The sequence below is a fragment of the Oreochromis niloticus genome, linkage group LG4 (assembly GCF_001858045.2).
Source record: "Oreochromis niloticus isolate F11D_XX linkage group LG4, O_niloticus_UMD_NMBU, whole genome shotgun sequence".
Taxonomy (NCBI): Eukaryota; Metazoa; Chordata; class Actinopteri; order Cichliformes; family Cichlidae; genus Oreochromis; species Oreochromis niloticus.
In genome coordinates this window covers 18297089-18321151 of record NC_031969.2, presented here as the reverse complement: position 1 = coordinate 18321151, position 24063 = coordinate 18297089, and the positions used below count along the sequence as shown (strand labels likewise).

The 24063-nt window shown below is 41.1% G+C and overlaps 3 protein-coding genes and 1 long non-coding RNA gene across 15 annotated transcripts in view; 3 read left to right on the top strand and 1 right to left on the bottom strand.

Annotated features, from left to right (window-relative positions):
• The first annotated feature begins 248 nt into the window (after positions 1-248).
• ndufb10 (NADH:ubiquinone oxidoreductase subunit B10) lies at positions 249-2951 on the top strand. Its single transcript, XM_003456374.5, has 4 exons — positions 249-484; positions 761-899; positions 2418-2557; positions 2807-2951. Exons 1-4 carry the CDS (start codon positions 337-339, stop codon positions 2893-2895), a joined length of 516 nt encoding a protein of 171 aa, XP_003456422.1. The 5' UTR covers positions 249-336; the 3' UTR covers positions 2896-2951.
• Positions 2952-6450: 3499 nt separating this feature from the next.
• Positions 6451-11184, top strand: LOC100695077 (beta-1,3-galactosyl-O-glycosyl-glycoprotein beta-1,6-N-acetylglucosaminyltransferase). Of its 2 annotated transcripts, none has more exons than XM_005461100.4 (5): positions 6451-6867; positions 7488-7951; positions 8061-8154; positions 9011-9415; positions 9535-11184. In XM_005461100.4, exons 2-5 carry the CDS (start codon positions 7644-7646, stop codon positions 10018-10020), a joined length of 1293 nt encoding a protein of 430 aa, XP_005461157.2. In that variant the 5' UTR covers positions 6451-6867; positions 7488-7643; the 3' UTR covers positions 10021-11184. The 2 variants fall into 2 exon arrangements, with proteins under 2 accessions (XP_005461157.2, XP_005461155.2); XM_005461098.4 differs by having other exon boundaries at positions 6454-6867; positions 7567-7951.
• Positions 11185-15403: 4219 nt separating this feature from the next.
• Positions 15404-24063, bottom strand: part of LOC102080623 (transmembrane emp24 domain-containing protein 6) — a 43724-nt gene continuing 35064 nt past the window's right edge. For 2 of the 11 annotated variants that reach the window (XR_002061917.2, XR_003219829.1), the window contains 2 exons: positions 20726-20802; positions 15404-16158 (listed from right to left, as the gene is read on the bottom strand). Coding sequence is in view for 3 of the 11 variants with exons in the window: in XM_005461101.3 (XP_005461158.1) it covers positions 15925-16158; positions 16610-16720 (345 nt within the window). In the remaining 8 variants the exon portion in view is untranslated. The other 9 variants (XR_003219826.1, XR_003219828.1, XM_013264794.3 and 6 more) reach the window with 9 other exon arrangements.
• LOC112846709 (uncharacterized) lies at positions 16072-17140 on the top strand. The gene is made up of 2 exons (XR_003219844.1): positions 16072-16181; positions 16308-17140. It is a non-coding gene; the product is annotated as an uncharacterized LOC112846709 (long non-coding RNA).

The following is a 24063-nucleotide window of genomic DNA, read 5'->3' as shown; positions in this document are numbered from 1 at the left end:
GACTTTCGCACCCCACCTTAAGTTATCATAGTCGGCTCTCTGCCGCCCCCTACTGTAGCTAACTAGTACAACAGTCCAACCTGCGACCTTTACCCTTCGATCTTCATATTTTAAGAAAACCGAAGTGAGCTCGTTCCAAGTTTTCCTTTAAGTTTTTCTTATTTGTAATAATTCTAATTCAATAATAAAGACTGGCATAAGGACGTTCAAACACTTATTTGCTGACCTCTAATTCGCCATGATGTTGCTTTTCCTGCGCATGCGCTCCGTCTAAAGGAGACCTGTCGAGGTCGAATTGTAGGGTTTTTTCAGTTTTGCTCAAAACAGGGCACAAAAATGCCTGCAGACTACGATAAAGGGGCATACCCAGAGCCTCCTCGGCAGACTCCGGTTGTGGACAAACAAACAGCACTGCCAAACCCAGCTCTGATTTTGTCTAAGCTCTTCTATTACTCCGTGGACCTGCCTGTCACCACATTTAGAGGTAACTGGAAGCTAACTAGGCTAACAGGGTAGCTCAACAACATAGCATAAGAACTGAGGACGCTGTATACGCATGCTGGTTTATTTAAAGTGGTGCTTTTTCTTCCACTGAATTATTTAAATCTAGATAAGTTACAAGCTTTGTTTTGTGCGAGTAGATGTCAGGTTTTGCGGTAGAAGTCCGCGGTTAGTGAGATGTTTATGCTAGCAATGGTACAACCTACTCACCCTGGACTCAGTTTATATGAGCTTTGAACCCTTTCCTTCCTTCGCCCAGATGCTGTTGACAGTATTCGGGCTAAAAACAAGATCGTGTACTACCACCAGAAGTTCCGTCGTGTTCCTGACCTGACGGAGTGCAAAGAGGGAGATTACCCCTGCTACTACGAGGCAGAGATGCAGTGGAGGAGAGACTAGTAAGTAACATACGAGTGAGATTCAGAGGGATGAAAACTTTTCACATGAATGCATTTTTTGTCCAACAGTCTGCACTTTGTAATGTTAATGACAAAGGAAAACATAGTTTTAGAGTTGTTTTGTAAACTAATTAAATTTAAGCAACTGAAATGCGTTTTACAAATATATACAGACATCGTTTATTGTGCATGAAAAGTCCTAAAGATGTTTCAACTTGACTGGAGGCATAAGTGTAACACACACACTGTTAATGAATCACACACATATTACATTATGCCTGGATAATCTCAACATATAAGTGGTAAAATCGTCTACAAAAACGCAAAATACTCACATCACAACTTCATCTTTTGGGCTTCAAGGTTTGTGAGCGTTTTGAATAAATAACATGGTGCAGGTCAGGAAGTACAGGTTTTTGTTAGCATGCCCCTCTGCCATCAAAAAACGTTCATTCTCTGTTTTTTGTTTTTTGTTTTTTTAATCAGTGGGGTGGAAAGTGACTGAGTAAATATTTACTCTAATTCATTTTATAAATGAAATGTTTACTGCATTAAATAAATAAAAAATAAGGTTAGGCTTTGGTTCATAAGCTAGATGAATGAATATATAGTGAAATTGCATGCAATGTCCTCTCAATACAAAGCTCTGGGGGACAAGAGGCTTACAATATGTCTATTTAAAAAAAAAAAAAAAAAAAAACTGTATAAAGCCTATAAATATATGTACAAGCCTGTAAAAGTAAACACAGAATTTCTAAAATTTCTAAGTAAAACATACATCATGCCGAAACAGGACATGTCATGTTCTACAGCCATTTATTGCACCATTTTTTTTTTTTTTCACTTTACAAAATAGCTTTTGGTTAAAAAAAATTTTTGTTTTTGTTTTGTTTTTTTTCTCACTGTTTTTACTGTTCTGAAAAGTTAAAACAGTGTCTGGGGTGGGGTGGATCTTTCACGAGGCTCTGGGCTTTTTTCTTTATGTGACAGGATACTGACAGACTTCTTTGAGTTTGTGTTGATGCTTCTAAATGACTCAGAGAGCATGAAGCAAAAGATGTAACTGGCCAGAAGTCCCAGCATTCTGGCAGAGCAATACCTACAGCTCATCACCTGGCTAACACACCTTCTGCAAAAAGCATGGTGGTGACAGGATCAAGCACACATCCCCAAGCATGCTTTGGAGATGTTTTTAGGTTGTTGTTTTTTTTGCAGGGATTGCATGAGTGTAGCCAAATATAGGAGGACCTTAAAGAAACTGTGTTCACCAGAGTCCAGTAACATGAATAAGGGGCAGCAGTTCACCTTGTAGCACAATGACACAAAGCAAACTGCCAGTATGGTGCTTGCTGGCTTCAGAAACGGTCTCAAACGGCATTAGAGCATTCCAGTCAGCCAGACTGAAATACACGTAACAATTTCGGAGAGATCAGAAGATGGCAGCTCTGTTTAAAAAGTCTGTCTGACAGACTTTGACAGAAAATGAAAATCCCCTTGTGTCGCTGTCTTGTCCCTCAGCAAAGTGGATCAGGAGATCGTGAAGGTGATCCAGGAGCGTTTGAGGGCCTGCCAGCAGAGAGAAGGACACAGCTACCAGCAGAACTGTGCTAAGGAAATTCAGCAGTTCAATGAGGTGACAAAGAACTTCCAGTCACGCTGTAAGTACTGAGCTGTTCCAGAGCTTTGATGTGTGCAGTTTATAAGCAATAAGTGTTCAGTAATGGCACACAACATTTATCCTTAAGTGTCATTGTCTCCAGCTTTTGAGTTTGTGAGTTTGCTTTTCTTTTCCTATGTAAAGGAGATTTGGGTTTTTGCATATTGTGATTTCCTGATTTTTGGAGAGCTTTTTCTGTTTTGCTGCACAGCCGCTTCATGTATTAAATTGTCATCTTTCCTCTTTGTAGATGGAGACCTGGGAGCTTATGCCAGTGCAAGGAAATGTCTAATGAAGCAAAAAGAGCGAATGATGGCAGCTCAGGCCCAGAATGCTTAAGAATCTCTCTCTCTCCTATGTAATAACTGTAAAATAAAGTTTATGTTAAATCACAACTTTCTACTTTGCATTTTGTCACACAAATTAACTAAAGTGAATGTCCTGCCGCAGGAAATTTAACTAATGTAACTAAAAGGGATGGAGTTTTAGTATTGATCTGCTTGGGTGGCATTAAACCATACTTTGCCTTTGAGATGTTCTCTTTAATGCAGGTTGAAAGGCAGAGAGCAAAAGTAAGTGAGAGATGTTAACCGAGCAACTATACTGTCAGTAAAGGTGCAAAAACTAGTCTGAAGCCAGAAATTTGTACCATACGTATATCTAATTTTCTCTAAATCCATACAGAACATTATATCTTTTATTCATTGCGCATGCGATGGGGGAGAAGAGTCTTTCCAATTAAGTAAAATAGCTGGTCTGGCCAGCAGTAATGAAACATTTAATGCTCTGTCTGAAGTTGGGCAACTTCAGATTCTGGTAAGCATCAAACGTAGCACAGAGTGTCTCTGGTTTAATTTGATGCAGCAGGACTTCAGGCATTGTATGGAAAACAGAGTTCCAAAAGTTGGCCAACGAAGGACAGGACCAGTACATATGAAGTACACACTGATATATTGTGAACTTGGCCAAGGATAGAGTCCCACAGTTCATAGAATAGAATAGAATAGAATTCAACTTTATTGTCATTGCACATGTCACAGGTACAAGGCAACGAAATGCAGTTTGCATCCATCCAGAAGTGCTTTAGCCATGATACAGATATATTACAAATATATATTAGCAATAATATAGATATGTAAGTATATTACAGAAATGGGTCTATTATGGTATGTTATAATGTACACGGTATGAAGGTATGTAATGAGTATGCTATAACTATAAGTATGTACAGGCTGTAGTGAGCCATGATATCATCCATGATATGAAAGTTAAGGTCCTGTTCCCATTTAGATTTGATGGCAGCTACTGAAGGACACTGTAAGTTGGAAATTAAATTGTACAAGGCTGATATTATGCCCCTAGAGGTTGGATTGATGATTAAAAAAATCATCTACTAGATTATCTAGAGGTTTTAGGGGGAATTGTGCTGATATAGTCTGCCTGACCTGCAAAAAATGAAAAAACTGAGCTGCAGCAATGCCAAATTTGGTAGATAATTGAGAAAAACTTGCAAATTGTCCTTCTACATGTAAGTCTACAAAAGATTTTAGACCCTTTCTGTGCCAGATGTTGAAAACACTATCTGTCATTGAAGGAACAAATAGGTGGTTTGCTGCAATTGGGCTTTGAAGTGAGAAAGCCCAGAGACCAAGACTCTAAGAAATTGCTGGACTACTCTATTATTACTAGGTAAATGCAAGGCCAGAGGGAATGATAAGCCCAAAGATGCAGGTTGAGGGTGCGCAAAAACAAGATAAGCCCCACCCAAGAAATATATTGCAATAACATGTCACAATGTAAAGGAAAGTAAAACAATACCAACCACCAATATTACCCCAGCAGGTTGCATTGAACAGCAACCGCATAAGCCCATGCCCTCTTCCCATACTAGCTAAGTACTCCCTGTACCACTAGCTTTGTGCCTGTACCGTTAAACGTTAACCCCTAAGCAGAAGGGAAGGTTGGAGGCCTGTCCTATATAACTCAGCCGTAACATCCTTATACTGGGCACGCTGTTTTTGGATGTCGATGTTGTTGGGTTTATCTAGGCACAAACCCCGCTGGAACACAAGCCCAAATTGCACGACAAAACAAGACAAGACAGAGCTCTTTGTCTTTGTGGCTCGCGAGGGAAGTCAGCCCAGGCCTTCACCTGTCCTTAGCCAACTTCGACTGATTCCTTTGCTACAGCCCTTTTTATTGTCACATACATGAATATGCAATTACAAATACACGTGACATTCTTAAGCAGGCATATCTGAACAACATCAGTGTCTGTATTCTGTGTGTGTGTGTGTGTGTGTGTGTGTGTGTGTGTGTGTGTGTCCAACCATACTATACATAGACATACGACCTTTCAATGAACGTAAACTGTGTGTATGCAGAAAAGCAGAAGTAAGCGTCCCGCTAAATTATAAGAACAGGAACTTGCAATGGGTCGTGTCAAACGAACATTTGAAGGTGTAAAGTCTTGCACTTTTAAGAAACAGAGCAGTGTAGTTCCTAAAGCTATAATGGAAATTATAACGTCGAGGCTGCTTCCTCTCATCTCATGGTACACAAGTGCACACAGAATCTTATCAGACCTAATAAGGATATGATTTTTATCAGCATTATTATGTATTTCTAAGCATAAATGATAATATGTTCCTAAGCACAAATGACAATATAAAAAATATCAATTCCAACAGACGTTGTAGTCCTTATAAAACTGGAGCTTGCGTCCACAGTACTCCAACATCCCTCAACATCTCCGTGCCTCCCTCGTCAGCAATTCCTTAATCTGAAAGCAGTGGAAGCAGATAATGACCGAGTAGGGTTTCCTGTCAGGGCCCGGTTTGGGCATTAGGCTACGGTGGGCTCTGTCAAGCTCTGGGGGGGATGGCAAAGTTTGTCCACCAAGACTTCCAACAGCAGCCGGGAAAAGACCTCAGCTGGCCATGGACCTAGATCCACTGATTCCAGCAAACCCACCAGACGAATATTCTGCCTTCTGTTTCTACTCTCCAGGTCAGAAAGTTTAGTTTTGAAAAGTTTGTTCTCCTTTTGTAATGATTCACATTCAGAACAGGGAACAGTTCTGGCACCATTCCTCTTCACCGTTCCTCTTCACCATCTACACTGCAGACTTCTCCCACAACTACACTCAGTGCTTCCTGCAGAAGTTCTCTGACGACTCTGCAATATCATCACTGATGGGGACGACGAGTACAGAGAACTGACCCAAGGCTTTGTGGACTGGTGCCAGCAGAACTACCAGATCAACACGGGAAAAACCAAGGAGCTGGTGGTAGACTTCTGCAGGCACAAACATCCTCCACTGCAACCACTAAATATCCGAGGTATGGACATTGACGCTGTGGATAGCTGCAGGTACCTCGGTGTTCATCTGAACAATAAGCTGGACTGGACTCACAATTCAGATGCTCTATATCGAAAAGTGCAGAGCAGGCTGTACCTGCTGTGGGAGCTCCCCGCAACAAGAGAATCACCACAACATAACCTAACAGACCTACAACTTACTGCACACATTCGATTTTTATAGGGTTTTTTCTTCTTTTGGGATTTCGCACAACCCAGGAAAAATCATTAATACATAATCGGCTTGGATTGACAACATTATAAATTAAATGTGCACTATTCGGAAGCAGCCTGCCCCCATCAGGATATGTGTGTGTGTGTGTGTGTGTGTGTGTGTGTGTGTGTGTGTGTGTCTTTAGGATAGGTTGTGTGTGAGACTTCAACACAGCAGCAAGCAGGCGCACCGAGGACCCTCGCGCTGACTTTTTGCGTATATGTGTATGATAGAATTTAGAAAACACATCGGTGCAAATTATAAGCCTGTGTCATAATGTCTTCTGTTTTTGTGTTTGTTGGTTTGTTTTTATTTTTATTTTTTATTTTTTTTTGCGAGCTGGTTATCAGATGAATCCAGAAGCCAGGGAATCCCCCGCCCTTCTCTGTTGGTCTCCACCCTGTGCAGCAAGCAGTAGGCGCACCTCGTAAATGGAGGGCGCGCTTACTCCCCGCAAATGGGCAATAGAAAACCGATGCTTATGCAATCCCCCAAATGCTCTATAACTCTTGTAATGGCTACAGATCCTAAAGTGTGAAACTAAGTTGTTTACTTAAATGTATTCATCTGAAAAATGCTGACAGGATGTGTTGATTTGCCTCACTTTTGCCTCACCGGTTCAACTGAAGGACTAAAATGTTCCGCGGAGGTTTCATGCACCAGAAAACTTAAAAGGACAGGGCCAGAGCAAACTATGATAACAAAATAAGGATTTTCTGCGACAACGAGGTTCTCAGGTAGGAAGTATTCACTTTTTTTGATTAAGTCAGGAAAAGTTCAAAATGACTATCATCAAGATCAAGAACAAGAACTTTATTAACATAAATACTGTGAAACAGTGGTTACGCCGAGCAAGCATGTCATGATTTGCACCACTTTGGAGTATAACTAATTTACATTACACATTGTTTTTACCTTACAGAATGTTTCATTTCTTAATTTTTTAAAAAATGCGTTTAACTTTCAAGTAATGCAAATTCCTGTTATCTTACTGTACATGTTGCCTAAATCTATTTTTAATGTTTTTAAACTATTTTTAAAAATTAAAGTTTTATGTTGGCTCTTGTTCTAAACTCCAGATTTTTACATTTTCCCAAGTTTAAGATGTTAAACTGAAAGTCATACTAAAAGAAAAAACACATAACATGGAAGAAAAAAAAATGTGGATTAAAATGAATCCACTGAGTTTTACGATGTTAAACGACAGAGATTTCCAAACATATAGTGTTGCTTGGCATTTGAGTCCAACATCTGATTATTTTGTTCTAAAGTTCCAAAAAGAAGTAGCGTTTCACATGAAAAAAAAAAAAGTGTGTCTGTGTATGTTTTCCTTACTCACATCATCTCTTGGTTCCAGGTGCAGTAATGGATGGACTGATTTGCATACCTTCATGAAAGGAACAAACATTAATCATTTTTATTTTGTTGTTTCACAGGTGTCTGACAGACATTTTTAGCAGCTCTCACAAGCTTTACTATTATTGTATTTGAGATTTTCTACTTACTATAAATAATGCGATATTTAAAACGAGGCTGCTGGCTACAATTATTCAAGTTCAGTGCTGTACTGGGATCACTATGGATACTTTTCCTACTTAGTCAACTAAAAACAGGCAAAAGTCCTGCCTACATCCTCAAGTATCAATGGCTAGTTTATACCGATGAAGATGAGAGCCCAGAGAAAGTTTGCAACTGCTCAGCAATCCTGCAGGGAGAGAAGGAGGCATTGCTGCAAGCCAAATTACTGACCATCACCAAAGACTTCCAGAAGGTTATTCAGATCCCTGATGAGTATTATATTAATGCAACCCAAGACTGCAGGTTTGTTGCTCTAAATGGGAGCCTTCAGTAACTCTTTAACTCTTAGTCATGATTTTAATATATGGACTTTTAAAAACAACATTATTTCTTCAAAACTGTGAATTTACAGGAAATTCCAAAAAAGTAGGAAATACATAACATTCCCGTTAAACAAGGAAGAAGAGGACTTTCCTCTGGCTTACTCTATGGTTGTCCATCACAAGGTATGTATTTTGTATAATCAAATTTTACTGCAAATCTTAGCAGTAGATCTAAATAGTGCTTACATTTGGAATGTTTACATTTTAAATTTCAAAATTTTCTACACACAGACACACACACACACACACACACACACACATGCATATATATAGATATATATATGATGGCATGCAAAAGATTTCCTATTTTGTGTGGTTATCACACGTAAATGTTTCAGATCCATCTTCCGCTTATCCTTATCAGGCTCACAGCGGGGCTGGAGCTAATCCCAGCTACCATAGGGCAAGACCATCAAACAAATTTAAATATTCGTCAAAAATAACACAAGTAAAAAAAAAAATGCTGTTTCTAAATTAAGGTGTTTATTATGAAGGGGAAATACAGTCCAAACCTACATGGCTCTGTGTGAAAAATTGATTGCTCCCCCTCCCTGTATTACCATTAATTAACGTGGTGTATCACATCTTAGGAAAGCTGGTTTCAGCTTAAATTTACTCTTTACAAAATACACCAAGCGCAGTGATGACTCATCCAGGAGGTCACAAAAGACCCCAGAACAACATCCAAAGAACTGCAGGCCTCACTTGCCTGAGCTAAGGTCAGTGTTCATGACTCCACCATAAGGAAAAGACTGGGTAAAAATGGCCTGCATGGCAGAGTTTCAAGACGAAAATGACTGCTGAGCCAAAGGAACATAAAGGTTCATTTCAGTGTTGCCAGAAAACATATATATATATATATATATATATCTATGTATATATGTGTATGTATCAATCATTCTTGTCCACTAAGTCATTAGTACAGTACAGTTCCAGCAAAAACATTTTACAAAGAGAACTACATTATTTTTATCCATAGGTGCAGAACTTTGAGCGACTACTGCGAGCTATTTACACACCTCAAAATATTTATTGTGTCCATGTGGACAAAAAAGCACAGGCCTCAGTCTTTGCTGCCATCAAAGCCATTACTTCCTGTTTCTCAAATGTGTTCATGGTCAGCAAAGCTATGAATGTGGTCTACGCTGGCTGGACACGTGTCCAGGCTGACCTTAACTGCATGGCTGATCTCTATAATACCAGTACAACATGGAAATACTTCATCAACCTCTGTGGTCAAGATTTCCCTCTAAAAACTAACTTGGAAATTGTGCAAGCTTTGCGTGCACTAAAAGGAGGTAACAGTTTGGAGTCAGAGGAAATGCCTGAAGGAAAGAAGGGAAGAGTGTCTAATGCTCACCAAGTAGTTGATGGAAAAGTCCAGGTACTTCATTTGGAGATTTTTTACATTGTATCATGTAGGTATTAATCAATTCACCTTGCTATTGTAAAAAGCTTCAATTCCACTTACTCACCATCATATTAACTTTTCAATTGTCCCAGCCAATAGGAAAAACAAAGGATCCAGCTCCCTTCAATCTGCCCATACTATCAGGAAATGCCTATATTGTGGTCAACCGAGGTTACGTTCGCAGTGTGTTCGAAGACAAGCGAATACAGGCCCTCATTGAGTGGGCCAAAGACACCTACAGTCCTGATGAGTTTCTGTGGGCAACAATACAACGAATACCTGGTGTTCCCGGCTCAACATGGCCCAACCGTAAATTCGACATGACAGACATGAATGCAATTGCCCGGATGGTCAAGTGGCAGTGGCACGAGGGGTCGGAGGGTTCCCTGCAAGCAGTATACCCAGAATGTAAAGGCCACCATGTCAGATCAGTATGTGTGTATGGTGCTGGAGACCTGCAGTGGTTGATTGAACAGCATCACCTTTTTGCGAATAAGTTTGATGCAGACAGAGATCCCATTGCTATCTACTGCTTGGAGAAATATCTGAGACACAAGGCACTGACTGATTTAGTTTAGGTGGAGTCATCATCTATTACTAAAGATAATTCCAATAGACACTTAACTATAAACACATTCTTTCAATGTTTATTTTAAATTAAATTGCTATCATCATAATTAATAATATTAATAATATTAAAATGATTTAGGTTTTGGCTGTAATTATGTAGAGGACAAAATACACAGGGAACTTGCAGGGAAGTTGATTGCAGTCTATGTAGAAAGAAAAATCTGGGTAAATGATCTAATTTCCAGAAGAACTTCAACTCTAAACCTAAAGCCAAACCTACATCAGTATATCAATATGACCAAAAATACTCTGAACTATGTGCCCCTGTAGCTTGCATAGATATAAACATAAAATATATGCAGTTTTGAGGCGTTCTCTTAAATTAAATTAAATTTTATTTACATGGCCCTTAAATCACCACAACAGTTACCAATATTAGAGACACAACTCCAACAACTAGGCGACCCCCTATTAGCAAGCACTTGGCAGCACTGGGAAGGAAAAATAGCAGGAAGAAATAGAAACAGGCTCAGGGAGTGTCTGTCTGCACTTCCTTCCATTGTACAAAAATAAAGCCAAAATCTCTTCTTTGTGGGAGCTGCTATGTTGCACTTTTGGAACCAGAGCCTGCGCAAGAGTAACTTGAGGGGGAGTGGCTGTGTCACGCTCATTCCCTGGACATCATTGGTGTGTCACAGTAATTTCAAACTAAAAACATGAAACTTCTGCTACAGTTCAACTCTGCTACTTTATTCTCACAGGGACAGAAAGTGTGACAGCCTTGTAAAAACTTGATATAAAGACTTACTGGGGTGCTAAATGAGATGAGAAACCTTGCTGTAAAAAACTATTTCAAAACCAGGTTGGCTGTTCTGTTTTACGTCTGTGTGGGCAAAGTTTTTTGTGTATGTGAACAGCAGACAGGATTTAATACATGTTGAAGCAGTAATGGAAATAACATGCTGAATTCATGTTTTCTACTATTTTAGGACTACACGTATAAAGATAAATACTTGATGTATGCTGTCTGTTGTTTACCTACTGTGTCATAATTTGATTTGGAAATACTTCAATAAATGTTTTTAACCTAGATTACATCTCCTGTGGGGTTGCTGTGGCGTCCTGGCTGTCTTACAAAAGTGTATGGAAATAAACACTGTCTAGAACATTCACATTCATTCCTCTAATTTGTTTTTGATTAAAGTATGGATAATGGTAATAGAAGTCTATCAATATAAAACAAACAAACAACAAAAACAAAACAAACAAAAACACTTGTCAGTATTATTTTAGTCAGTGATTAAACAAATCCAATGAGATATGAGATGTTTATTTTAAAACTGTTGCAATGTTTTCATAATAGCAGATTGAGGGAACAGTTGAGTTGGAGCCAGGCCTGGGGAGGGTGCCTCAGGGCTACAATATTGTGTGATCAGGGGTGGTACCTCTGGATTGGCAGACCGGGGTGGTGGTTCCCATCTTTAAGAAGGCACACCCCACTTTTCAGTTATTTATTTGTAAAAAATGTTTGGAATCATGTATGATTTTCGTTCCACTTCTCACGTGTACACCACTTTGTATTGGTCTTTCACGTGGAATTCCAATAAAATTGATTCATGTTTGTGGCTGTAATGTGACAAAATGTGGAAAAGTTCAAGGGGGCCGAATACTTTTGCAAGCCACTGTATATTAACGTGTCCTGGAGAAACTCCACCCCCTCCTGATCACTAATTGCACACACCTGGGAGTTCACAGAGGCCAATAAGAGGGCCTGGCAGGACAGAGAGCAAGAGAGATGGCAAAGTAGCTGGTGGCAAGCGGCAGCGACAGACAGGTCGGAGGACATTCTCAGTGGAGCTCAACTGGCGGCGACAACAGGCTTGGAGGCGCTGGCGAGTGGGCTGCAGAGAGGCAACTGGGAATATTCTGCAGCGGTGGACTTTTTATAGTAACATTTTGTATTGCTCTTTTATTCTATTTTAATAATTGTTGTCCCTGGCCAGGGTATTTTATTGTGTTTTATATGCGAGATAAATTATTTATTTATTTTTAAACGTAATTTTAAAATTTCCTATTGTTTCTGGCTCCGCTACTGCTCTTCCTGTTTAAGAAGGGTTCCCCTTTTTAAAGTAGAGCCTGTGCTAAACCATGCTTTTTAACAATTACAGATGGTTTATTCCAAGATCGCCAACAGGATCGCTCATTGTCGTCATCGTGAGAACTAATTAAAATAAAGGCAATTACATTTAGAAACATCGCTGTATCTTAAACATAAAAATATAATGCTACTTTAGCTTGTCTCACATATTCAGTGAAATGAAATAACTTAAACCATCATGTGACATGGTCTGCAATAGCACTGTTATCAAAATAAACCCAGCAAATAAAAGTGTAGAAACATAAATATCTGTTTATCGGGTTTCATGGAAACTCAAATTAACAGAGACACATTAAATTCACCTGATTACCTGCTGTAGCCAAACGGGAGAAAGGACTTTCTTTGTGATGAAGCTGCACTTCATCACAAAGGCAAGTTAATGAATTGGATTTAACCTAACCACAATACTTTGGCATGGGTTCTTTACAAACTTGAGTCCAGGTGGCAAGATGCAGCAAAACCCGTGATGCAGCCTTGCTTTACTTGCTTTGTGTCACTAAAGAAAACAGGCGGTGCTGAGCATTACTTGCGCTAGTTTCAAAACAAAGTCGCGCAATTAAAGGAAAATGACAAATGTTTCTAACAAATACAATGAAGAACATTAAAATAATTCACCGTCAGGTACAGTCGGTATGGTTTTGACAACAGAGATGCCACTGTGAAACCTGACAGCGGGTCATTTGCATACTAACATCTATCTTATCTTAATGACCTTGTAGTACCATATCACCCTATTAGAGCACTTCGCTCTCGCACTGCAGGCTTACTTGTTGTTCCTAGAGTATTTAAAAGTAGAATGGGAGGGAGAGCCTTCAGTTTTCAGGCCCCTTTTCTGTGGAATCAGCTTCCCGTTTGGATTCAGGAGACAGACACTATCTCTACTTTCAAGATTAGGCTTAAAACTTTCCTTTTTGCCAAAGCATATAGTTAGGGCTGGACCAGGTGACCCTGAATCCTCCCTTAGTTATGCTGCAATAGACGTAGGCTGCCAGGGGATTCCATGATGCATTGAGTTTTTTCCTCTTTAGTCACTTTTCTCACTCGACATGTGTTAATAGACCCCTCTGCTGAATCACACTTGTTATTAATCTCTGGCTCTCATCCACAGCATGTCTTTCATCCTGTCTTCCTTCTCTCACCCCAAATGGTCGCAGCAGATGGCCGCCCCTCACTGACCTTGGTTCTGCCGGAGGTTTCTTCCTGTTAAAAGGGAGTTTTTCCTTTCCACTGTCGCCAAAGTGCTTGCTCATAGGGGGCCATATGATTGTTGGGTTTTTCTCTGTATCTATTATTGTAGGGTCTACCTTACAATATAAAGTGCCTCGAGGTGACAGTTGTTGTGATTTGGCGCTGTATAAATAAGATTGAATTGAATACAGATGCCTGTCAAGTACTATTATCCTCATTTTAGGTTTAACAGCATTTCTAGTAGATAATGGCAGATGGCTTGAGATTGAATTGAGGCTGTGGTTTGAGGAAGGCCTCAGAGGAGACTGGAAGCAGGTCCCAGGCTGTGCAGATACTAATGAGAAGTGAAAGACTTGGAAAGGGGAGATGGGTGTGGCATGGAAACAATAATGAACAGGTTATAGTGCCTGCAGGTGGGGGGGTCATATATAGACAGAGGAGTGGAAGTGGCGTGTATGGAGGTGTGGTCCCACTCCTGAAATTCACATCAATTATAACTGCAGTGTTCAGTCTGGGTCATTATTATGTATAAAGTCTGAAGTCACATATAAATGCTGGATCTGGTAACATTTTAACAGGAAACCACAATTCCAGTTTCTACCAGCACACTTTATCAGCAAAGTGACATTAACCACTGATTTCTGGACTTTACAGTTTTTCAAACCTCAACCTTGACATTTTGTTTTGTTAACATTTAAAGACTAACCACCCCTGCATTTTTAAAACATGCTGACAGTTATATTATACTTGGCTTCTAGTCTACTTCCTTAAGCAACATCTGCCTTTAGATGAACTTGTTCTGCTTCTCTGCCTTTCCAATCATATATTTTGTGTTCTGGTGGTGGATGTTCATGTGAAACATGGTTTAACATTCTTAGTTTTACATTTTTAATAATAATGCTAGTGTATGTAAGCTAAAAGCTCAGGCTTCAGACTGCTCAAAACACTCAATTTTGCACTTTTTTTTTCTTGGACTTTAATGATGTCATACAGAGCAGATGTGAACAAAGAAGCCCCATAACCTACTTGTGACACAAAGACCTAGAGACCTGTAGGAAACCATCTAACCACCAACCATTCCCAACCTGTTGTAAGTCCTTGGTGATTAGCTGCTATTGCCCAGTCATGCTGGCCTAGAGACCGGTCATTAACCCCTCGGTTAGGGGTGGGCGATATAAACGATATACGATAGAAACGATATAGATTTGGCCAACGATAGAGATTTTGACTATATCACTCTATCGCGATAGCGCATGTTGATGATGTCATCAAGCTGCGCCTGTTTTGGTCGAAAGTATCGCAGCGGCTACAACCATTATCATCTGTAAATTATGTTCTCCTGACTGAAGTTTGGCCCGTGTATAGCATCCTGCTCTGCGATTGCATTTGTCCCAAACCACCAGAATCCCTCATGTTAACATTTAACGAGTGGAAAAAAAGTTGCCGTTCATCCACCAGCTTCACTGTGCTAATGTTATGCTAACATAGCTGTGTCGCTAGCAATCACGTTGCACAACATTATATACCAGGTAGTCTAACTTCGGTAACCCTGCAAACGCCACTGCTGTTTAGTTTTCTGTCTTCATTTATGTTGGAAATGATACCAGAGCTGTACGTTTGAATTAGTTTAAAAAATCTCTCAATCAGAACATGGTATGAAGTGTTTAGGTATAAACTAGCGAGCTAACTTCCTGTTAACTTCTAACTCCGTTAAATTTAATAAATTCTGTTTTCATGGATGCATGGATGTTAAACTTAATTGTTACACCCGATAAAGCAGCAACGCTGATGATTTAATTAAAGATGAAAGAAGTTAGACTGTTTTTAGCTCTCAGTGTTCGTATGACGTTTTGGACCCAGATTACTCCTTACTACGGCAGCCGTAATGCTCTGACAATCCATCAAGCAGTCCATCGGCAGGCTTACCAAAGTTGTACTAAAACATTTTTAACAGATTTCTGCACGCCAAAATCGGTTCAAGGTCAGTGAACACAACCAGAATTCATACATAAGGCACACTCTCGATTTTTGAGAAAATTAAAGGATTTTAAGTGTGCCTTATTGTGTGGAAAATACGTTATACAGAAGAAAAGAATATATCGTGATATATATCATTACCGCATGTGCTTCAAATTATATTGCGATATGAATTTTAGGCCATATTGCCCAGCCCTACCCTCGGTAACCGCCCATTGCTATGCCAACGTGTAGATTTTGCAAACAGCTGATGAATGGTTTCTGGAGAGTACTGGTAGCTGTCAGTATAATATGTTTCAATATTTTTAAAATCACCATCACATATGTTATTGTTTTTGTGTTATCAAACTGTATCAATGCAGTATACTGTGGGGAGAAAAAAAAAAAAAAAAAAAACGTGTTAAGATAACTGATCCAGTCTCTTTGGAAAAGCATCACAAAGTCTTAACATGAGTATTTCTAATATTTATTCATTCAAGGAGAAAGAACCATCACTGCTTTGAATTTGTTCGTGTCTGCCGTTCCTCCACACAAATCCAGACATTTTTATTTTTTAAATTCTTTTTCTTTTGGTTTTCGTTTGAGTCTATCAGCATCGAGGCTTCTCGCCCTCTGTGCCGGTATTGCTGACAAAGAGGCTTTTGAGGAAGAGTAGCCGCAGGTACCCAGAGGTGACGATGAGGAGGCTGAGGGCCATCGACCACCAGGTGATGTACTTTGAGTTGGACTGCAGCAGGAAGTAGTCGACGCTCTCTCTCTTCCAGCTGAAGCCGTAGTGCCGGAACATATGAAAGACGTAGGTCTCCACTTTGTGGGTCGTAGCCTGACACAGCAGAACAGACGCAGGTATAAAAATCTGTTTATTCACTTTTGATGTGTCAAACTCCAACAATCCCGCCTCTGCTACCAGTTACTGTTTTTAATTCATTATGTGAACCACTGAAACGGAGTTTGTCCTTAATGTTTCCATAGGAATTAAAATCAGTTGTATTTGATGGGTGTATCCAACAGCAGGTGTGAGAACCTTTGCAAATGCAGACGTTTTTGCAGTTTGCTGGTCTGCAGCATTCAGTTGTGTGTTAACACAATGCTACAATCATCTCAGGAGTGGATGTTCCAGCAAATTCAACCTAAGACCATCCAAACGCTCAGAAAAGCTGCAAAAACCCAAGAATTCTCATTCTCAGACTCTACAGGCCTCATGTTAAATGTTAAAGTTCATGAGAGTACAAATAGAAAGAGACTGAGAAGTGTGACTTGTTTGGAAGGGTTACCAGGAGGAAGCCTCTTCTCTTTAAATGAACATTGCAGCAGGGCTCAGGTTCCTTTGGACAGAAAAAACCAAAGTGGGCATGTTTGTCCATAAAGGAGAAAACGAAACACATCACACCAGCTGTCAGCACGGTGGTGGAGGGATGATGATCTGGGCTCCGTGCAGTGACTCAGTAAACCATGAATTCCTCTGTATACAAATGTATTCTAGAGTCAGATGTGAGGCCATCAGCCCCACAGCTAAAGCTCAGGCCAAACTCAGTCATACACATGACAATGATACCAAGAACAGTGCCAAATCTCTAAAAGAATGGCTGAAAAAGAAAAGAATCAAAGTGGTGCAATGCTCCAGTCAGTCCAGACCTCAGCCTGACTGAGAAGCTGTGGTGGGACCTTCAGAGAACAGTGCTGAAACTGAAGAGTTGAGACTGAGGAAATTCCTTCATAATGATGAAACTAATAACATCTACAGGGTGCATGCACGAGGCATTGACGATGACATGACCATCAGCAGAGACAAACAAATAATGAGACGATGAGAAACGGGTGAAAACACGGCTGGAACAAATCTAACTAATGAAACAGGAAGTAAACTCAACATAACGAGCACAGGACAAAAGATAAGATAAGATAAGATAAGATAAGATGGCCTTTATTAGTCCCACAGGTGGGAAATTTGTTTTGTTACAGCAAAAGTGCAAAGTTATGTAGCAGAAATTAGAAAACACTGGAATGCAATAAAATACAATAAAATAAAATAAAATACTATATACAATAGAATAAAATAGAATAGAATAATATATACAATAGAATAAAATAGAAATACAAATACTATATACAACTGAGTAGGAAAATACAAAAACACAACTTCGTCAGAAGAAGAATTGCACGTATAGCAGTCTTATTGCACATGTGTGGGTTTGTGTGTTTGATCAGCTGCAAAAGTCTTTATTGTAGAGTCTGACAGCAGTGGGGAGGAAAGACCTGCGAAATCTCTCCGTCCCACACCGTGGGTGCCGCAGTCTCCCACTGAAGGAGCTGCTCAGTGCCTTCACAGTCTCATGCATGGGGTGGGAGATGTTGTCCAACAGGGATGACAGCTTAGCCACCATTCTCCTGTCACTCACCACCTCCACTGGGTCCAGAGGGCATCCTAGAACAGAGCTGGCCCTTCGGATCAGCCTGTTCAGTCTCTTCCTGTCCCCAGCAGAGATGCTGCCCCCCCAGCAGACCACACCATAAAAGATGGCTGAGGCCACCACAGAGTCATAGAAGGTCTTCAGGAGTGGGCCCTCCACTCCAAACGACCTGAGTCTCCGAAGCAGGTACAGCCTGCTCTGCCCTTTCCTGTAGAGGGCGTCTGAGTTATGAGTCCAGTCCAGTTTGTTGTTCAGATGAACACCAAGGTACCTGTAGCTGTCCACAGCCTCGATGTCCATACCTTGGATGTTCAGTGGTTGCAGTGGAGGATGTTTGTGCCTGCGGAAGTCTACCACCAGCTCCTTGGTTTTACTGGCGTTGATCTGGAGGTAGTTCAGCTGGCACCAGTCCACAAAGTCCTGAGTCAGTCCTCTGTACTCCTTGTCGTCCCCATCAGTGATCAGGCCGACTATTGCAGAGTCATCAGAGAACTTCTGCAGGAAGCACTGGGTGGAGTTGTGGGAGAAGTCTGCAGTGTAGATGGTGAAGAGGAACGGAGCCAGAACCGTTCCCTGTGGGGCCCCCGTACTGCAGACGACCCTGTCCGACACACAGCCCTGAGTCCTCACATACTGTGGTCGGTCGGTGAGGTAGTCCAAAATCCAGGTAGTGAGGTGATGGTCCACTCCAGAGTTCTCCAGCTTGTCCTTCAGAACCGAGGGAAGAATGGTGTTGAAGGCACTGGAGAAATCAAAGAACATGATTCTCACAGTGCTCCCAGCGGTCTCCAGGTGAGCGAGGGAACGATGTAGGAGGTGAATGATGGCATCATCCGCTCCAATGCCAGGCTGATAGGCAAACTGAAGTGGGTCCAGTGATGAGCTCACAAGGCGCCGAAGCTGAGCCAGGACCAGCCGCTCCAGGGTCTTCATCAGGTGGGATGTCAGAGCCACCGGCCTGTAGCTGTTGAGGTCCTTGGGGCGTGAAGTCTTTGGCACTGGAACAACACAGGAGGTTTTCCAGAGCTGTGGGACTCTTCCCAGCCTCAGGCTCAGGTTGAAGAGGTGCTCCATCACACCACACAGTTGGTCCGCGCAGGACCTGACGACCCTCGAGCTGATGCCATCTGGACCCGCTGCCTTCTTGGCTTTAATCCTCCTCAGTTCCCTCCTAACCTGGGTGGTTGAGAGAGACAGGCTGGAGCCTTGTGTTGAGTGTGTATTGGATGCTGTTGTTGGGGGTGGGGAGGAGTGAGCAGGGTGAATAGAGGAGGTGTGAAGTGTCTGAGGTGTCAGAGGTGGAACAGCAGCAGTGGGGGTGGGTGAGTCTGCAGCCGATGTTGGAGACTGCCTCATGGCTGAATCAAATCTGTTGAAGAAATGATTCAGTTCATTTGCCCACCTCACATCCCTCCCAGGCAGAGAGTTCTGATGTTTGTGGCCTGAGATGGTTCTGAGGCCTCTCCAGACTTCACCAACATTGTTTTGCTGAAGCTGGTTCTCCATCTTCTGCCTGTAGCTGTCCTTCCCATTCCTTATCAGTCCCCTAAGCTCTCTCTGCACCCTTTTCAACTCCTCTTTGTCTCTGGATTTGAAGGCCCTCCTCTTCTGCTTGAGGACAGCTTTAATTTCTGAAGTAATCCAGGGTTTGTTGTTGGAGAAACACCGTACAGTCCTGGTAGGTACGGTGTTATCCACACAGAAATTAATATAGTCAGTAATGCATGTAGTAAGGCTGTCGATGTCCTCTCCGTGGTCGTCACAGATCACCTCCCACACAGTCGACTCAAAACAATCCTTAAGAGCCTCCTCGCTCTCCTCCGACCATCTCTGCACTGTGCGGGTGGCTGGTGGCTCCCTGCGCACTAAGGGCTCATACACAGGGACAAGGTGCACCAGGTTGTGATCAGATCTGCCTAGGGGAGGGAGAGGTGACTATCATAATAAAACAGGAAACAGACACAGGTAAACTAAACACCGACAAAATGTCCAAACTTAAAACACTGGGTCAACCACCCAGACACCATTACAGAAAAACATGATGAAAATTAGAAGATTTTATTAAATATTTCTGTAAAAATCCTGCAGGGTGAGATGCAATTGGACGACATGTATCATGAGAATAAAAGAGGACTGAAAATTGAACCTCGCTGTTCTCAATGGAAATCTCAAATGCTAATCTACCTGCTAACTCTAACAAGCTGTTTTTGTGTTGTTTTTATAATGTTTTAATAATTATTTGGCTGCTCACCTTTAAAACATGTATCTCTCTGACGAGAGTTTGTGTTGTATCAACATTTAATGTTAAAGTGAATTACTAGTCATAATTTCCTACAATCTGTTCATCGCATTCAGCTGAAGTGAAATAACAGCGTGGAAGAGCTATCCATCAGACAGACAGCTACCTGATTCTGCAGCCTCAAAGTTGATCTGGCCTTTTGCATCAGTGGACAACAGTGGACAGCAACAGATCACTCGGAGTGCTGACGGTGACAGACAGGTGTCTGTCATGGCCAACTCCCATCACCCACTGGACCTACAAAACCAATACAGAGTTAAAAACCAGACAGGACATCCACACACTGCAGGAATCGTGAGCAGCTCTGTCAGTGTGAAATATCCTGTTTGATGTTCCCACTGTGAGCTCTTTTCAACAGATGGTACCGATGCTGGTGTCCATGCTAATCTGACATTTGTGGAAAAACAGACTACATGTCAGGTGGCTTCACTTAGCTTGACACAGTGTTTTCTTCTTACCATGAAGTTCAAGTAAAATCTCTCTCCACCGTGAGCAAAGTGCCAGAAAAACTCCAACCCAGCAGCAGGAAGCACTATAGCAAAGTCGTACTGGTCAGAACGCCAGAACAGCTCCTGGTCTGTGACGTTGGGGCTGGCGTTTGCCTGGGAACCCCATGAGCTGATCCCCAAAATAGTAGATGCTGTGTTGCAGTGTGAATAGATCAAAAATGATTAACCAACCCTGAAATGTCTCCTCCTCTGGTGGGAAAACTGGATGGGCTGCACAGATGGAAGCACTGCTGATAGAGAGGAAACCCCTGCAGGAGAAAGGAGGGAAACTCTCCAGGTGATCCAAAACAAATGATCCTTGAAACTATTCCACAGACAGATCCTGACTGCTTAAAGGCATCCTGTGGAGATTTGGACCACCAGTTCAGTAATATTTGACCATGTGGTGGATGTACATTTAGATTATTCTCATGGCCATGAGTCATATTTCAACATTTACATGAATCCATTGATCCACTGGTGAACAGGAAACAGCAGAAATATGCCAACAGGAGAGTGGGTGTATAGTGCTGGGAAGAAGGTTTTTTCTTATTGTTTGAGTATTTGTCTGTTTGATACATGTTTTAGATTATAAAACTTGTTTGCATTTTAGACAAAGATAATAAAGATAATACAAAAAAGTATTGTTTAAATGATGGTTTCATTTATAAAGGGAAAAACACTCTCCAAACCTGCCCTGTGTGCAAAAAGTTACTGCCCCCTAAACCTAATAACTGGTTGTTCCACCCTCTGCAGCAGGAACTGCAATCACGTGTTTGTGATCCTTCACTGAGTCTTTCACATCACTGTGGAGGAACCTTGGTCCATTCTTATTTGGAGGATTGTTTGAATTTAGACACATTGCAGGTTTTCCACCATGAACGCCTATTTAAGGTCACGCTGACGCACCTCAGTCTGATTTAAGTCCAGGCTTTGACTCGGCCACTCCAAATACTTCATTTGTTTTTGGACTCATTGGGAAGTGGACTTGCTGCTGATCAGGGCCGTGCAGAGACGTTTATAGGGGCGGGTGCTCAAAGCTAAAAAGGGGCACATTGAACCAGGCTGAATAACAACAACACACACAATATGGGATCGCATCATACTATATCACTGTTGTGAGGCAAAGCAAACGTAGCCTATGTTTTACCTGATGGGTACAATGTTGCTGTTGAGGGGTTGCTGCTGCTCCTGCTGCTGATAGTGCTGGAGGGCAGGGCTGTGTTGATCTGAGACTGTAGACATTAAAAAGTCCATAGGAGAGATGGTAGCTGATTAAACAAGTGTCATGAGATAATAACAAAATGCAAAGATTGGTGACAGCGCTTGGAACCATAAGGCAACAAAAAACTGAGAAATAAACAAGGCTCTGCCTGTGAATCACTCTTTGCCTCTCTTCCTCCTTCATCCCCTCATTTCATCTATCACTCTCCACTTGCTGTCCATCTGAGAACAAGGCACAACTTGCTATTGCAATAAACTATTATTTAATTATCCACACTTAACAACTCTTACACTTAATCTATAATAAAATGATGACAGAAAAATGTTATAGAAGCAAAACATTTCAGTTGTGCTTATTATTATTTTTATACTGGAATACCTCTCCAACAACTGGTACATGTGTTAATGTTACCTGTGCTCTTTGTAATCCAGCTGCTGAGGGATCCACTGCCTTTAGTAGCCTCACACAGCTGCTACTGTTTCCTCCTCATGTCCTTACCAGCCATGTCTGGACAATGTTATATTATGAGTAATAATTCAAAAATCCATACACATAAAACAAACACATGCACACACAGTGACATTTTAGACCTTCTTCAGAATACTGTATATACTGTGGGCACAAGTTTCCATCATGGTGCTGATCCAGAATCCTTCCCTTATTATTTATTGCTAGAGCTACAATAATAAAGCAATGAGGGGAAAAAAGTAATAAATTTATAATAATGTATTTATGATGATTCCATTTGTTTCACTATCCACTCTGTGCAGGCAGAAAGCTTATTACATTTTTAAACTGTAGAGATACAATAATTTTGCTGCTGTAAAATCTGCATTTTGTCATATTTAAAATATAAATCTAATATAATCTGTTTCTTAATGTATGTTCTTTAAAATACAGCGTGTTTTTTAAAAAAAATATTATAATTATAATAATCCATTATTATGTGGACATGCATATTAGATCGTTTTAAGTGAAATATAATCCCTCCAGAAAGGCAGGAAAAGCCCTGTAACTTACTTTAAAACTAAATATGTTCCCTAAAACGGTGGACAGAGCTACAGACCCATGACAGCCTTACCCAGTGAGCCAGCAGCTATGACCAGCACTACTTGTGCAGTTAATAAAAGGACAGGTAAAGTTTGTCGCGCTGTTGCACACACAGCACGCTCATTTGTTTCAGTTCGTCAGTTGCCACAAGACAGCTTAAAAACGTGTACGTAATAAGCTAATACTGCTGTGTGCTTTAGACTACAGTGTGCGCTGTACACCTACTTACTGTTTTTGTCGCATCAGTCTGTGTCTCTGAGTTAATTTGTGTTTCTCCTACAGCTCCGGACCAGTGTTGCCAACTCCTCAGTAAGGAAAATCGCTATTGGCTGTCCTAAAAGTCGCTAGAAGTCGCTAAATGACGTCATCACCTAATTTGCATAATTGGTCACGCTAATATAATTGTAACCTATGTTGTTGGACAGAGAAATAACATCGTGGAAGAGACCTAAAGTGAGTAAAAAACGTCCTACATGCATTTAGAATTTATTTAGAACTACAAATTAAATTTCTTTTAGCAATTATTGTTTTTTTAATGTCACAATTCCAACCCTGCTCCTTTACCCGGGCTTGGACCGGCAAAAGTGACCCGAAATAGGCACTCTGGTGGAGTTACTTTGTGTTTGTGTGTGTTTATAAGTAGTTTTAAACCTTGTGATCCACAAAACAGCATAAGAGTAAAAGATTAAAAGAAGAACTGACTGCGTTACAGCACTCGCTGCTTGTTGAGAGTAAAAGCGATACGCGCTTTCACGTCTTTTTTTAGCGACTTTTTATAGAAAAAAAGTCGCTAGGGGGTCTGAAAACTCGCTAAATATAGCGACAAAGTCGCTAAGTTGGCAACACTGCTCCGGACCGCAAAAAATGCGCGTGCACTTTGTGAGCTCGTTCCCGGCTCGTAACCAGCGCGTTCTGCCGTCAAGGGCGATCATTGGTTAATGGTGATCATGTGACTGATGCAAGCCAGATCCTTTTATTTAGCAAAAATGTGATTAATAGTTAAATATTATTGTTGAGGGGCACAGACAGGACTCCACACGCACACACACATTTAAAAAAAATAATTAAAATTTTTTAAAAAAATTGCCTCAACAAAAGGGCACTTTGGGCACCCATCAGGAAAGGGGCAGGTGCTCAAGCCCCTTCCGCCCCCCCCTCTGCACGTGCCTGCTGCTGATCATGGCCCTGCTGCATAACTAGAGTGCTTTTGAACGTCAGGGCACAAACTGATACTCAGACATTCAGGACTGTCTGG

What these genes read in the sequence shown, in the direction of transcription:
- ndufb10 (XM_003456374.5), top strand. Translation starts at nt 337, where the DNA reads ATGCCTGCAGACTACGATAAAGGGGCATACCCAGAGCCTCCTCGGCAG. An exon ending in GCCTGTCACCACATTTAGAG is followed by an intron (nt 485 to 760) that starts GTAACTGGAAGC and finishes TCCTTCGCCCAG; the next exon opens with ATGCTGTTGACAGTATTCGG. An exon ending in AAAGAACTTCCAGTCACGCT is followed by an intron (nt 2,558 to 2,806) that starts GTAAGTACTGAG and finishes TCCTCTTTGTAG; the next exon opens with ATGGAGACCTGGGAGCTTAT.
- LOC100695077 (XM_005461100.4), top strand. Translation starts at nt 7,644, where the DNA reads ATGCGATATTTAAAACGAGGCTGCTGGCTACAATTATTCAAGTTCAGT. An exon ending in AATGCAACCCAAGACTGCAG is followed by an intron (nt 7,952 to 8,060) that starts GTTTGTTGCTCT and finishes GTGAATTTACAG; the next exon opens with GAAATTCCAAAAAAGTAGGA. An exon ending in CTATGGTTGTCCATCACAAG is followed by an intron (nt 8,155 to 9,010) that starts GTATGTATTTTG and finishes TTTTATCCATAG; the next exon opens with GTGCAGAACTTTGAGCGACT.